General features: G+C 35.7%; 1 protein-coding gene across 1 annotated transcript in view; it reads right to left on the bottom strand.

The window, feature by feature from the left end:
• The window catches only part of AP3B1 (adaptor related protein complex 3 subunit beta 1), a 283,078-nt gene that overhangs the window by 216,015 nt on the left and 53,003 nt on the right, over positions 1-14,060 (bottom strand). Inside the window, exon 3 of the mRNA XM_068535546.1 lies at positions 8,738-8,812. Within this exon, the coding sequence (XP_068391647.1) occupies positions 8,738-8,812 (75 nt within the window). The remainder of the gene's footprint in view (positions 1-8,737; positions 8,813-14,060) is intronic.

Consider the following 14,060-nt stretch of genomic DNA (forward strand, 5'->3'; position numbering starts at 1 on the left):
AAGGCAAATACTAACAGCCATAAAAGGGGAAATCGACAGTAACACAATCATAGTAGGGGACTTTAACACCCCACTTTCACCAATGGACAGATCATCCAAAATGAAAATAAATAAGGAAACACAAGCTTTAAATGATACATTAAACAAGATGGACTTAATTGATATTTATAGGACAGTCCACCCAAAAACAACAGAATACACATTTTCCTCAAGTGCTCATGGAACATTCTCCAGGATACATCATATCTTGGGTCACAAATCAAGCCTTGGTAAATTTAAGAAAATTGAAATCGTATCAAGTATCTTTTCCGACCACAACGCTATGAGACTAGATATCAATTACAGGAAAAGATCTGTAAAAAATACAAACACATGGAGGCTACACAATACACTACTTAATAACGAAGTGATCACTGAAGAAATCAAAGGGGAAATCAAAAAATACCTAGAAATAAATGACAATGGAGACACGACGACTCAAAACCTATGGGATGCAGCAAAAGCAGTTCTAAGAGGGAAGTTTATGGCAATACAAGCCTACATCAAGAAACAGGAAACATCTCGAATAAACAACTTAACCTTGCACCTAAAGCAATTAGAGAAAGAAGAACAAAAAAACCCCAAAGCTAGCAGAAGGAAAGAAATCATAAAGATCAGATCAGAAATAAATGAAAAAGAAATGAAGGAGACAATAGCAAAAATCAATGAAACTAAAAGCTGGTTCTTCGAGAAGATAAACAAAATTGATAAACCATTAGCCAGACTCATGAAGAGAAAAAGGGAGAAGACTCAAATCAATAGAATTAGAAATGAAAAAGGAGAAGTAACCACTGACACTGCAGAAATACAAACGATCATGAGAGATTACTACAAGCAACTCTATGCCAATAAAATGGACAACCTGGAAGAAATGGACAGATTCTTAGAAATGCACAACCTACCGAGACTGACCCAGGAAGAAATAGAAAATATGAACAGACCAATCACAAGCACTGAAATTGAAACTGTGATTAAAAATCTTCCAACAAAAGCCCAGGACCAGATGGCTTCACAGGCGAATTCTATCAAACATTTAGAGAAGAGCTAACACCTATCCTTCTCAAACTCTTCCAAAATATTGCAGAGGGAGGAACACTCCCAAACTCATTCTACGAGGCCACCATCACCCTGATACCAAAACCAGACAAAGATGTCACAAAGAAAGAAAACTACAGGCCAATATCACTGATGAACATAGATGCAAAAATCCTCAACAAAATACTAGCAAACAGAATCCAACAGCACATTAAAAGAATTATACACCATGATCAAGTGCGGTTTATTCCAGGAATGCAAGGATTCTTCAATATACGCAAATCAATCAACGTGATACATCATATTAACAAACTGAAGGAGAAAAACCATATGATCATCTCAATAGATGCAGAGAAAGCTTTCGACAAAATTCAACACCCATTTATGATAAAAGCCCTGCAGAAAGTAGGCATAGAGGGAACTTTCCTCAACATAATAAAGGCCATATATGACAAACCCACAGCCAACATTGTCCTCAATGGTGAAAAACTGAAACCATTTCCACTAAGATCAGGAACAAGACAAGGTTGCCCACTCTCACCACTATTATTCAACATAGTTTTGGAAGTCCTAGCCACAGCAATCAGAGAAGACAAAGAAATAAAAGGAATCCAAATCAGAAAAGAAGAAGTAAAGCTGTCACTGTTTGCAGATGACATGATACTATATATACATAGAGAATCCTAAAACTGCCACCAGAAAACTACTAGAGCTAATCAATGAATTTGGTAAAGTAGCAGGATACAAAATTAATGCACAGAAATCTCTTGCATTCCTATATACTAATGATAAAAAATCTGAAAGTGAAATTAAGAAAACACTCCCGTTTACCATTGCAACAAAAAGAATAAAATATCTAGGAATAAACCTACCTAAGGAGACAAAAGACCTGTATGCAGAAAATTATAGGACACTGATGAAAGAAATTAAAGATGATACAAATAGATGGAGAGATATACCATGTTCTTGGATTGGAAGAATCAACATTGTGAAAATGACTATACTACCCAAAGCAATCTACAAATTCAATGCAATCCCTATCAAACTACCACTGGCATTTTTCACAGAACTAGAACAAAAAATTTCACAATTTGTATGGAGACACAAAAGACCCCGAATAGCCAAAGCAATCTTGAGAACGAAAAACGGAGCTGGAGGAATCAGGCTCCCTGACTTCAGACTATACTACAAAGCTACAGTAATCAAGACAGTTTGGTACTGGCACAAAAACAGAAATATAGATCAATGGAACAGGATAGAAAGCCCAGAGATAAACCCACGCACATATGGTCACCTTATCTTTGATAAAGGAGGCAAGCGTATACAGTGGAGAAAAGACAGCCTCTTCAATAAGTGGTGCTGGGAAAATTGGACAGGTACATGTAAAAGTATGAAATTAGAACACTCCCTGACACCATACACAAAAATAAACTCAAAATGGATTAAAGACCTAAGTGTAAAGCCAGACACTATCAAACTCTTAGAGGAAAACATTGGCAGAACACTCTATGACATAAATCGCAGCAAGATCCTTTTTGACCCAGCTCCTAGAGAACTGGAAATAAAAACAAAAATAAACAAATGGGACCTAATGAAACTTAAAAGCTTTTGCACAGCAAAGGAAACCATAAACAAGACCAAAAGACAACCCTCAGAATGGGAGAAAATATTTGCAAATGAAGCAACTGACAAAGGATTAATCTCCAAGATTTACAAGCAGCTCATGCAGCTCAATAACAAAAAAACAAACAAACCAATCCAAAAATGGGCAGAAGACCTAAATAGACATTTCTCCAAAGAAGATATACAGATGGCCTACAGACACATGAAAGAATGCTCAACATCATTAATCATTAGAGAAATGCAAATCAAAACTACAATGAGGTATCATCTCACACCGGTCAGAATGGCCATCATCAAAAAATCTAGAAACAATAAATGCTGGAGAAGATGTGGAGAAAAGGGAACACTCTTGCACTGTTGGTGGGAATGTAAATTGATACAGCCACTATGGAGAACAGCATGGAGGTTCCTTAAAAAACTAAAAATAGAACTACCATATGACCCAGCAATCCCACTATTGGGCATATACCCTGAGAAAACCATAATTCAAAAAGAGTCATGTACCAAAATGTTCATTGCAGCTCTATTTACAATAGCCAGGAAGCAACCTAAGTGTCCATCATCGGATGAATGGATAAAGAAGATGTGGCACATATATACAATGGAATATTACTCAGCCATAAAAAAGAAATGAAATTGAGTTATTTGTAGTGAGGTGGATGGAGTTAGAGCCTGTCATACAGAGTGAAGTAAGTCAGAAAGAGAAAAACAAATACAGTATGCTAACACATATATATGGAATCTGAGGAAAAAAAAAAAAAAGGTCATGAAGAACCTAGTGGCAAGACGGGAATAAAGACACAGACCTACTAGAGAATGGACTTGAGGATATGGGGAGGGGGAAGGGTAAGCTGTGACAAAGTAAGAGATTGGCATGGACATATATGCACTGCCAAACGTAAAATAGCTAGCTAGTGGGAAGCAACCACATAGCACAGGGAGATCAGCTCTGTGCTTTGTGACCACCTAGAGGGGTGGGATAGGGAGGGTGGGAGGGAGGGAGATGCAAGAGGGAAGAGATATGGGAACATATGTTTATGTATAACTGATTCACTTTGTTATAAAGCAGAAACTAACACACCATTGTAAAGCAATTATACTCCAATAAAGATGTTAAAAAATAAAAATAAAAAAATAAATTAAAAAAAAAAAAAGAATGAAATCTCGACATCTGCAACAGCATGTATGGATCCAGAAGGTATTGTGCTAAGTGAAATAAGTCAGACAAAGAAAGATAAATACCATATGATTTCACTTATATATAAGGAATCTAAATACAAAACAAATGAACAAAGAGAACAGAAAGAGACTCACAGATACAGAGAACAAACTGGTGGTTGCCAGAGGGGAAAGGGGCAGGGGCATGAGTGAAATAGGTGAAGGAGATTAAGAGGTACAAACTTCCAGTTATAAATAAATAAGTCATGTAATGTACAGCATAGGGAATATAGTCAATAATACTGTAATAACTTTGTATGCCAACAGATGGTAATTAGACTTTATTGTCGAGATCATTTTGTAATGTATAAAAATATCGAATCATGATGCTGTACACCTGAAAATAATTTTATATTGTAAGTGAATTATACTTTAATTTTTTAAAATCTAATTTGAAATGTATTCTGTAGTAAAGAGTTAACACAGTAGGCCAGAGATTGCTATCCTTAGAAAGCCTACTTATAAAGTTGGCCTTGACTATTGTCTGGGAACTTGAACTTCAGAGGTATTGCCACCATTCCCTAACTGATATGGGTGGTTTACACAAAAACAATATGGTTTATGCTGAACATGTGCTTACTTTCTGAGAGTCTGCAATTCTGGAATGTGCTAGGCAGTTAATGGGTACACGAGCAGCCCCCAATAAAGACTTGGGCACTGAGTCTCTTATGAACTTTCCTAGTAGACAGTGCTTCACATGTTTTGTCAGAGGTGATGCTGGAGGAATCGAATGTCACAGGGAAAATCACTGGGAAGGCTTCTTAGAAGCTTGCATCTGGTTTTCTCTGGACTTCACTTCATGCACCTCTTTCAGTACCTAATTTTTGTTGTGCATCTTTCAGTGTAGTAAGTCATAGCTATGAATCTGACTATAACCTGAGATCCTGTGGATTAGCCCAAAGAATGAGGGAACCTGTGGGTAGTCTTGGGATTCTCCCCTGACATGGATCATAGAGCAAAATTTAATAGCTAAAACTATTTAAACTTTTAGAACAAACTGGGAGAAATCTTCATAACATTAGGTTAGGCAAAGATTTATCAAGCAGGTCACAAAAAAGCCTCAAGTATAACTAAGAAAACTGATAAAAGGTACTTTATCAAATCAAACGTTTATTCTTTGAAAGACATTAAGAAAACAAAAAGGCAAGCTACAGACTAGGAAAAAATAAATAATAGTAAATAACCATCAATCTGACAAAAGGCTTCTATCAGAATAAAGAATTTTTATACTCTAGACAAAAAAATTAAAAATAGGTTAAAGATCTGAACAGATATTTTAGAGTTTTACGACTGCTCAAAAAGATCATGAAAAGATGCTCAACACCACTAAATATCAGGAAAATGCAATTAAAGGCACAATGAAACACCATTACGCATCCACCAAAATGGCTGAAGTCAGACTCTAACAACATCAAGTGTTGAAAGGGATATGAACTGACTGGAACTCCACACATTGCTGGTGGGAATGCAAAGGGCACAGCCACTTTGGAAAACTACATGGTACTATTTTCTAAAAATTAAACATGTTCTTCCCAGACAATGCAACACATCTAAGCCTAGGTATTTACCCGAGAAAAATTAAAATATATGCCCATAAATAGCGTTTTATTCGATCCAAGTGTATTTCAATTGGTAAATTAAAAAACTGTGCAATATCCATATTATAGCAAAAAAAGGAACAAAACATGAATACATGAAACAGCACAAATGAATCTCAGTAGCCTAAGTAAAAGAAGTCAAACACAACAGCTTCTATACTGTATGATTTGATTTATAAAAAATTCTAGAAACGACAAAACTATACTGACAGAAAGCAGATCAGTAGTTGCATGAAGACACCATACACAAAAATTAACCCCAAACGGATCACAGTCCTAAATATAAAAGCTAAAAATATAAAACTCTTAGAAAAAAAAGACAAGTGTAAATCTTTGTGACCTTGAATTAAGCATCAGTTTCTTAGATATGACATCTAAAGCATAAGCAAAAAAATATATATATATATCAATAGCTGTCATCAAAATTAAAAACTTCTGTGCTTCATAGGGCATTATCAAGAAAATAAAAAGATAACCCACAAAATAGGAGAAAAATATTTGCAAATCATACATCAGATAAGGGTCTAGTATTCAGAATACATAAAAAACTCTTAAAAATACACAATAAAAAGACCAACAACCCAATTATAAAATGGGAAAAGGATCTGAATAGATATTTTTCTAAAGAAGATATACAACTGGCCAATAGATTCTCAACAATTTTCTATTAAGGAAATGTAAATCAAAATTTCAATGACATACCACTTCATACCCACTACAGTAGTATACAATCTAAAAGACAGACAATAATTTTTCTTTAAAAAAAGGTAAATAAGTGTTGGTGAGGATGTGGAGAAATCAGAACTCGCATACATTGCTGATGGAAACATAAAATGGTTACAGCTGCTGTGGAAAACAGTTTTGAAGTTCCTCAAAATGTTAAACACAAAGTTATTTTATGACCTAGCAATATCACTCCAAGGTATATATCCAAAAGAAATGAACACATATGTGCACACAAAAACTTGTACAGAATGTTTACAGCAACATTACTGACAAGAGCCAAAAAGTGGAAACAACCCAAATGTCCATCAACTGATGAATAAACAAAATGCAGTATATCCATATAATAGAATATTATTCAGCAAAAAAGGAGCAAAAGAGTAATGATACATACTACGACATGGATGAACCTTGAAAACATTATGCTAAGTGAAAGAAGTCAGACACAAAAGCACATACTGTATAACTCAATTTATATGAAATGCCCAGAGTAGGCAAATCCATGGAGACAAGAAGTAAATTAATGGTTGCCTAGGGCCAGGGGGTGTTGTGGAGTAACTGCTAATGTACATAACGTTCCTTACTGAGGTGATAAAAATGTTGTGGAATTAGATGGTGGTGATGATTGCACAATTCTGTGAATACACTTCACATCACTGAATTGTACACTTTAAAAGTGAGAAGTTTATAACATGTTAATTATGTTTTGATAATCTTTTAAAAAGATGACTGATTCTTTAAAGTAAAAATAATAACCATGTACTTAGGGTGCTTTAGCATATTTAGAAGTAAAATGCGTAAAATGGGAACAGACTGGAGGGAGCAAATAGAAATTTACCGATGTAAGAATATATGAAGGGGTATAATTATTTGAAACTAGACTGTGATAACTTAAAAATGTATACGTAAATCCTAGTGGTAGACTGTAGTAAGTTAAATATATATATTGTAGCCCCTAGAGCAAGCACCTACTGAATAAACAGAGGTACAGCTTCAAAAGTAATATTAATAATACTAGATTATAAGTGAAAAACCTTCCCCCCCTTTTTTTTTTAAAGGAAGGTGTGTCTGCCTCTTTTAACAAGTTACTTTAATTTTTATTTATTTATTTATTTATTTATTTATTTATTTATTTATTTATTTATTTATTTATTTATTTATTTATTTATTTATTTATGGTTGTGTTGGATCTTTGTTTCTGTGCAAGGGCTTTCTCTAGTTGTGGGAAGCGGGGGCCACGCTTCATCGCGGTGTGCGGGCCTCTCACTGTCGCGGCCTCTCTTGTTGCGGAGCACAGGCTCCAGGTGCGCAGGTTCAGTAATTGTGGCTCACGGGCCTAGCTGCTCTGCGGCATGTGGGATCTTCCCAGACCAGGGCTCGAACCCGTGTCCCCTGCATTAGCAGGCAGATTCTCAACCACTGCGCCACCAGGGAAGTCCCTTTATCTTTAGTTTCTACTACTTATACTCCATTTCCCTCCACCTAAAACATCCTGCCCTGATGTCACCAGGTCCTTGAAAATATTCATCAATGGAGACTGCTGCTTCTCCCAAATTTACCAGACTGAAAAAGAGGAGGAGGCTTATTTCTTGATGCTCACAGCTGCTAACACGGGCAAATATGAAACATGTGTGCTGGCATTTTCATTCTCATGCAGATATCACTACTTCCTACCGAGTAAACACACCCTCCTCAAAAACACTCCCAACATACCCCAAGACAATCACTACCCAACATCAGTTGAAGTTGAGACTCATGACTGATGTGGCCATTCAATCTTCATTACAACCTTCTGTTCTTTTGAAATACAAGGCATTTGCTCAGATCAACCTCTAATTCTCTTCATTGAACTTTTCATACTGCTCATCTTCCTCAATGGTTTCTACACTGACTCATATTTTTCTTTTGCACTCTATTAGAAGTCATTAGTCCATGTGACCTAACATTAATTACCTTGGCCTCAAAGTTCTGTGAATTCCTCTGTTTCAAATTCCATGTACAAGCCTATACAGGGACCAAAAATTGAAGGCTCCCACTACATCCTGCCTTCTGCTCACCTCCTACTATACTGACACAAGGTCTATCAGAACTAAGATGCTCCAGGAAGAGCACTAGATTTGGAGTTACAACACCTGGGTTCAATCCCTGCCCTGATACTGCAGGAATTTAGGTCTGTTTCACTGGACATAATGGTATCTTAAAATTAAGTCCCTAGAGCAGAATTTCAACTAAACTGGCTTCTAAGAATCTTCAACAAGTTACCACCCTTCACCCAGGTGAATTAATCTCAATTTTACTTTTCATATTCTCCACCAAAATTCCAAAGCTAAGATTGTCTACTCTGTATTCTATTTCACCTATTTAAGATTATGGACATTGTAATTGTATCGAAAATCTAGTGACACAAGTATCTTATAATATGTTGTGTTTCAAAGTAACTGAAAAGTATATGATTCTTTCACAATAAAAGGAATCATGAAAATTATGAATCAAAACAGTACCTCAATATTTTTACTGGCCACATTCTTCACAACAGCAGGAAACAGTTCAGATGCATTTTTCCCTTTTGCAATCATCTGAAGAATAAAAGTGGAATATTAGGGCTGAAACATTTTTAAAATTAGTCATTTGAAAACAAAACATAAATTCTACATACATTAAATATTTAGAAGATAAGCTACAGAAACAAATAAGCTACAGAGTTAACAAACAACTCTTTTTGAGTCACCTTATTTATTCCAACTATCTGCAGCAAAGAACAAACAATCTCTTGGGAATCAATATAAATACACATAGACATATTAAGGAAGAAACAGTAATTTAAAGACATAATATTTACAATAGTTTTCTCTGGCTAATGGTGCTGTAAACACTTTTTAAATATTTGTACTCTTCTTTATTTTCCAAGTTCCTATATTAAAGATGTAATGCTTTTGCAATGGGGGTGGGGGTGGAGAATGAATGTTATTTTAAACAAACTACAATAATTCTTTCTCCTTCGGCTTTCTTTTTATAGATTCCCCTACTTCTCCAACCATTTTTTTCAAAGTTCCCTTCACCAGGTCCTCTTCCCTTCCCCACTAAAGTTCTGTGCACCAACATCTTTTCAGGCTACACTGTTCTACAATCTCTGAAACGCCTGAGATTTCATTCACCCTCAATGTGTTAACTCCTACCTCTACAGGGATCAACTCCCCAAACTCTAGGCCCTAGTTCCACTTCTCTAACTGAACATTATTAGATGTCTTTCTCATCCAAAACTTGCTATGTCTAAAACCAAACCTATTTTTCCTGATAAAATGGCATTCGTGCTAGAATTTCCTATTTCCACCAATTTTCCCAGATACCAGAAACCATGGAATTATCTTGGTCTCTCCTCACATCTACACAGTAACCAGGTCCTGTTGTGAATTCTTAGCACACTCACATTAATCCCTTTCTCCTGTTACTATCCTAGTATAGGTCAATATCACCTACAGAGGACTTTTCCGACAATCTCCTCCTCCTGTCCATAACGTACATCACCGACAGATTAATATGCTCAAACTACCACTTTGCACATCAGCTCCCCCTCAAAGGTCTCAAAAGCCCTTGACTAGGGGCTTCCCTGGTGGCGCAGTGGTTGAGAGTCTGCCTGCCAATGCAGGGGACACGGGTTCAAGCCCTGGCCTGGGAAGATCCCACATGCCACGGAGCAGGTGGGCCCGTGAGCCGCAATTGCTGAGCCTGCGCTGTCTGGAGCCTGTGCTCCGCAACAAGAGAGGCCGTGATAGTGAGAGGCCCGCCCGCGCACCGCGATGAAGAGTGGCCCCCGCTCGCCACAACTGGAGAAAGCCCTCGCACAGAAATGAAGACCTAACACTGCCATAAATAAATTAATTAATTAATTAAAAAAAAAAAAAGAAGCCCTTGACTGCCTAAGAGTCCAACTATTTCATTTACTATTCAAATGACTTAATTGCATTAACATCCCTTTTAAGCTCATCAACCATTATTGTTCTACACCGATGTTATTATAAAAGTAAACTGATCTACTCACTTCTTGCACATTCTCTGGCTCCTCTATGCTGGTGCTCACATCATGCCCCCAACCCACTTCTTTTTACTTCTCTAAGTTCTACCCTTCTATCTAGAGTATCATCAAATTCTAATCATTCTCCCTTGCTAGAGCCATCTCCTAACACCTAGCCCACTATGGCGTCCAATCCTAATTTCCTCTAGAATTTTTTAATCTACATTTTTCATTTAGAATTTCCTATGTGTTACCTTTTATTTCTATTTATTTCAGTTTTATGTCTACTTGTATTTCCATTTCCTTCACTCTCACTCCCAGAATATAGCTTTATGTCTTTTAATAGTACCGACTTTGGTAGCCATAAAATAAAGTTTTAACTACAAGATAATTTTTTGGAAAAGGGATCTTGGGACTTCCCTGGCGGTCCAATGGTTAAGACTTCGCCTTCCAATGCAGGGGGTGCAGGTTCAATCCCTGGTCAGGGAGCTAAGATCCCACATGCCTCGGGGCCAAAAACCCCAAACATAAAGCAGCAGCAATATTGTAACAAATTCAATAAAGACTTTATAAATGGTCCACATCAAAAACTAAATAAATATATATATAAAGTCTAAAATACCATTTTAAAAAAAGGGGATCTTTATGAATTATACATCATATCTAAGAAACTACCTTAAAAAGGTAGAAGGCATTAGTTTTATAAATTTACAAAAATGTTTTATAAATACTATGTGACATTTTAAACAACAATAATCTCAGTTAACAATATCTCAGAAGACCTTTCTACATGACAGCTTTAGAACACTCTAAAACAAACTAGTCTTTTCATTTTCTATTTCTTTACCTGTGAAATTATTTGAGTATTCTGTGAAACCTTCTGAGTATTAAAGAAGGTTCACAAAATAGTGCAACTAAAGTATCTTTATATGACTTTTACAATTTTCTCATCTGTAAAATGAGGAGAGAGGGATTAAATGTTCTCTAGGGCCCCTTCCTTCAGTCATTCAGTAATTACCTAAAGTCAGAGATCCCGTCCTATGATAGCCTACTCCAAGGCTTCCCCAACTTTATTCTACAGAATGCTATTCAAAAAGATGTTAATACACAAGGGAGAAAAAAAAACCTATAGTCAAATTCATTCAACAGATATTTGCCGAGAGGATACTACATGCCAGGGACTATTCTAGGCCTTGGGGATACAACCGTGAACAATATAGTCTTTACCCATTGGAGCTGACCTTTTAATGAGGGTGAGGGACAATAAACAAATATAATATGTGAGGTGGTAACAAGGGTACTATGGAGAAAGATAAAGAACTGCAGGAGAAATGGGAAGTGCTAGGGTAGGGGTGGGAGTTGCTCTTTTATGTTTTGGTTAGTGTTTGCACAGCATATATTTTTTAATCCTTATATTTTTAATCTATCTATGCCTTTATATTAAAAGTGGGGTTTTCCTAGAGAACGTACAGTTGCATCTTGATATTTTCACCAAATATGACAGTCTCTCTTAGTTGGTGACTTTAGATCACTTACATTTAATATAATTATTGATGTAGTTATATTCAGGTCTACCATTTTATTATCAGTTTTCTGTTTATTCCCTGTGTTTTGTTGTTCTGATTGCTGTTACCCTCATTATGTGGAAATTTTTTAGTATTTAATAATTTAACTTTTCTTTTTTATTTTAATTTTTATATTGACTATTTGGCTATATCTTTTTGTATAACTTTTATTGGTTCTTCTTCTAGAGATTATCAGATAATTACATAGATGCACAAACACAGCTGACAGATATATATAGACAGGTAAGTCAAGATATGTCAAACCTTCCACAGTTTACTTAGAGTTAATATTTCACAAGGTCAAATAAAATGTAGAAACCTTTCAACCATATAGGCCCTTTTAATCTGACCTCCCCACTACTCTTTATGTTATAGCCATCATATATATTATATATACATCCATCGAAAACCTCTCAGACAATGGGATACTTAGGAGGATAAAATTAGTCCTTTACGGGTACCACATATTTACCATTTCTATTGGTCTCCCTCAAAATCCATCACATATTTCCCTTCAGCATGGAGAACTTCCATTAGCCTTTCATTAAAGCAGATCGGCTAGAAATACTCTACTATTTTCTTCTGCCTGAGAATGTCTCTATTCATCTTCATTCTTTCACTGGATAGAGAATTCTAGGTTAACAATTATTTTCTTTCAGTACTTAGTCATTCAGTTTATCCTGATTGGGGTTCATTGAGTTTCTTTCATCTATAAATTTAAGTCATTCATCAGTTTGGGAAGTTTTCAGCAATAATGTCTTCAAGTATTTTTTCTGCCCTGAAAAATATATGTTACATGGACATAGATGTTTTGGTATCATCCAACAAGACCTGAGGCTTTGTTCATCTCTTTTCTTTTTAATCTCTATTCTACGAATTGACTAATTTCTAAGTGATCTGTCTTCAACTTTTGACTCTTTCTTCTGTTATATCAATTCTGCTATTGAGTCAACCCAAGATATTTTTATTTCAGATATGATACTAGGACTTCCCTGGCAGCCCATTGGTTAAGACTCCATGTCGCCACTGCAGTGTGGCACAGGCTCGTTCCCTGGTCAGGGAACTAAGATCCCGCATGCCACGTGTTGTGGCCAAAAAAAAAAAGATATCCAAATATGACACTATACAAATGACAGAAATTTCAACAAATTTCTAATGATGTGGTTCACTTGATATATTTTGGAAAACAACTATTTACCCGTTAGTTACTACCTGGGGGATAAGTAGATATAGGATATCCCTTTCCCTAGCATAACTTATCATCCAATCATAAGTGGCCCTAATGTTACTCACTACTGAAGTTTAAAACAAGAGAAATGTCTATTTAAGTCTTTACCCATTTTTAATTGTGCTGTTTTTAGTTATTGGGTTATATGAGTTCTTTATATATTCTGGAGAGTCTGTATCAAATATATGATTAAAAATATTTTCTCCCATTCTGTGGGTTGCCTTCTCACTGGTTGCCAGTGTCATTTGATGCACAAAGTTTTAAAATTTGACATAGTCTAAATTATTTCTTTTGTTGCTCACCTTTTGATGTTATATCCAAGAATCCTTTGACAAATCCAATGTCATGAAGTTTTTACCCTATGTTTTCTTCTATGAGCTTTATGTTTTTAGCTTACATTTAGGTCTTTGATTCATTTTTTCACTTATTCTATATATGGTATGAGGTAGGGGTCTAAAAATTCATTCTCTTGCACGTGAGTATCCAGTTTCCAAACACCATTTGGGGAAATTCTACCCCCACTGAATTGTCTTGCACCCTTGTTGAAAATAATTTGGCCATATAAGTGAGGGTTTTCTTTTAAGGCTCTCTATTGTGTGTATATGTCTCTCTATATGTCTGTCTTTATGTTGGTACCACATATTTTGATTACTGTAGCTTTGTAGTAAGTTTTGAATTCAGAAAGTGTAAGACTTCTTTGTTCTTCTTTTTCAAGATTGTTTTGGCCATTCAGAGTCCAGTAAGATTCCATATGAATTTTAAGATAGATTTTTCTATTTTTGCAAAAAACATCCCTGGGATTTTGATGGGAACTGCACTGAATATGTAGATAATTTTGGGAATACTGACATCCTAATAATATTAAGTCTTCCAATCAATGACCATGGGACATCTTTCCATTTATTTGTGTCTTAATTTCTTTCAGCAACATTTTAGCTTTCAAGGTACAAATCTTTTGCTTCCTTGGGTAAGTCTATTCCTAAGTATTTTATTCTTTTTGATGTTACCATAAATGAGAT

The sequence above is a fragment of the Eschrichtius robustus genome, chromosome 2, assembly GCF_028021215.1.
Source record: "Eschrichtius robustus isolate mEscRob2 chromosome 2, mEscRob2.pri, whole genome shotgun sequence".
Classification (NCBI taxonomy): Eukaryota; Metazoa; Chordata; class Mammalia; order Artiodactyla; family Eschrichtiidae; genus Eschrichtius; species Eschrichtius robustus.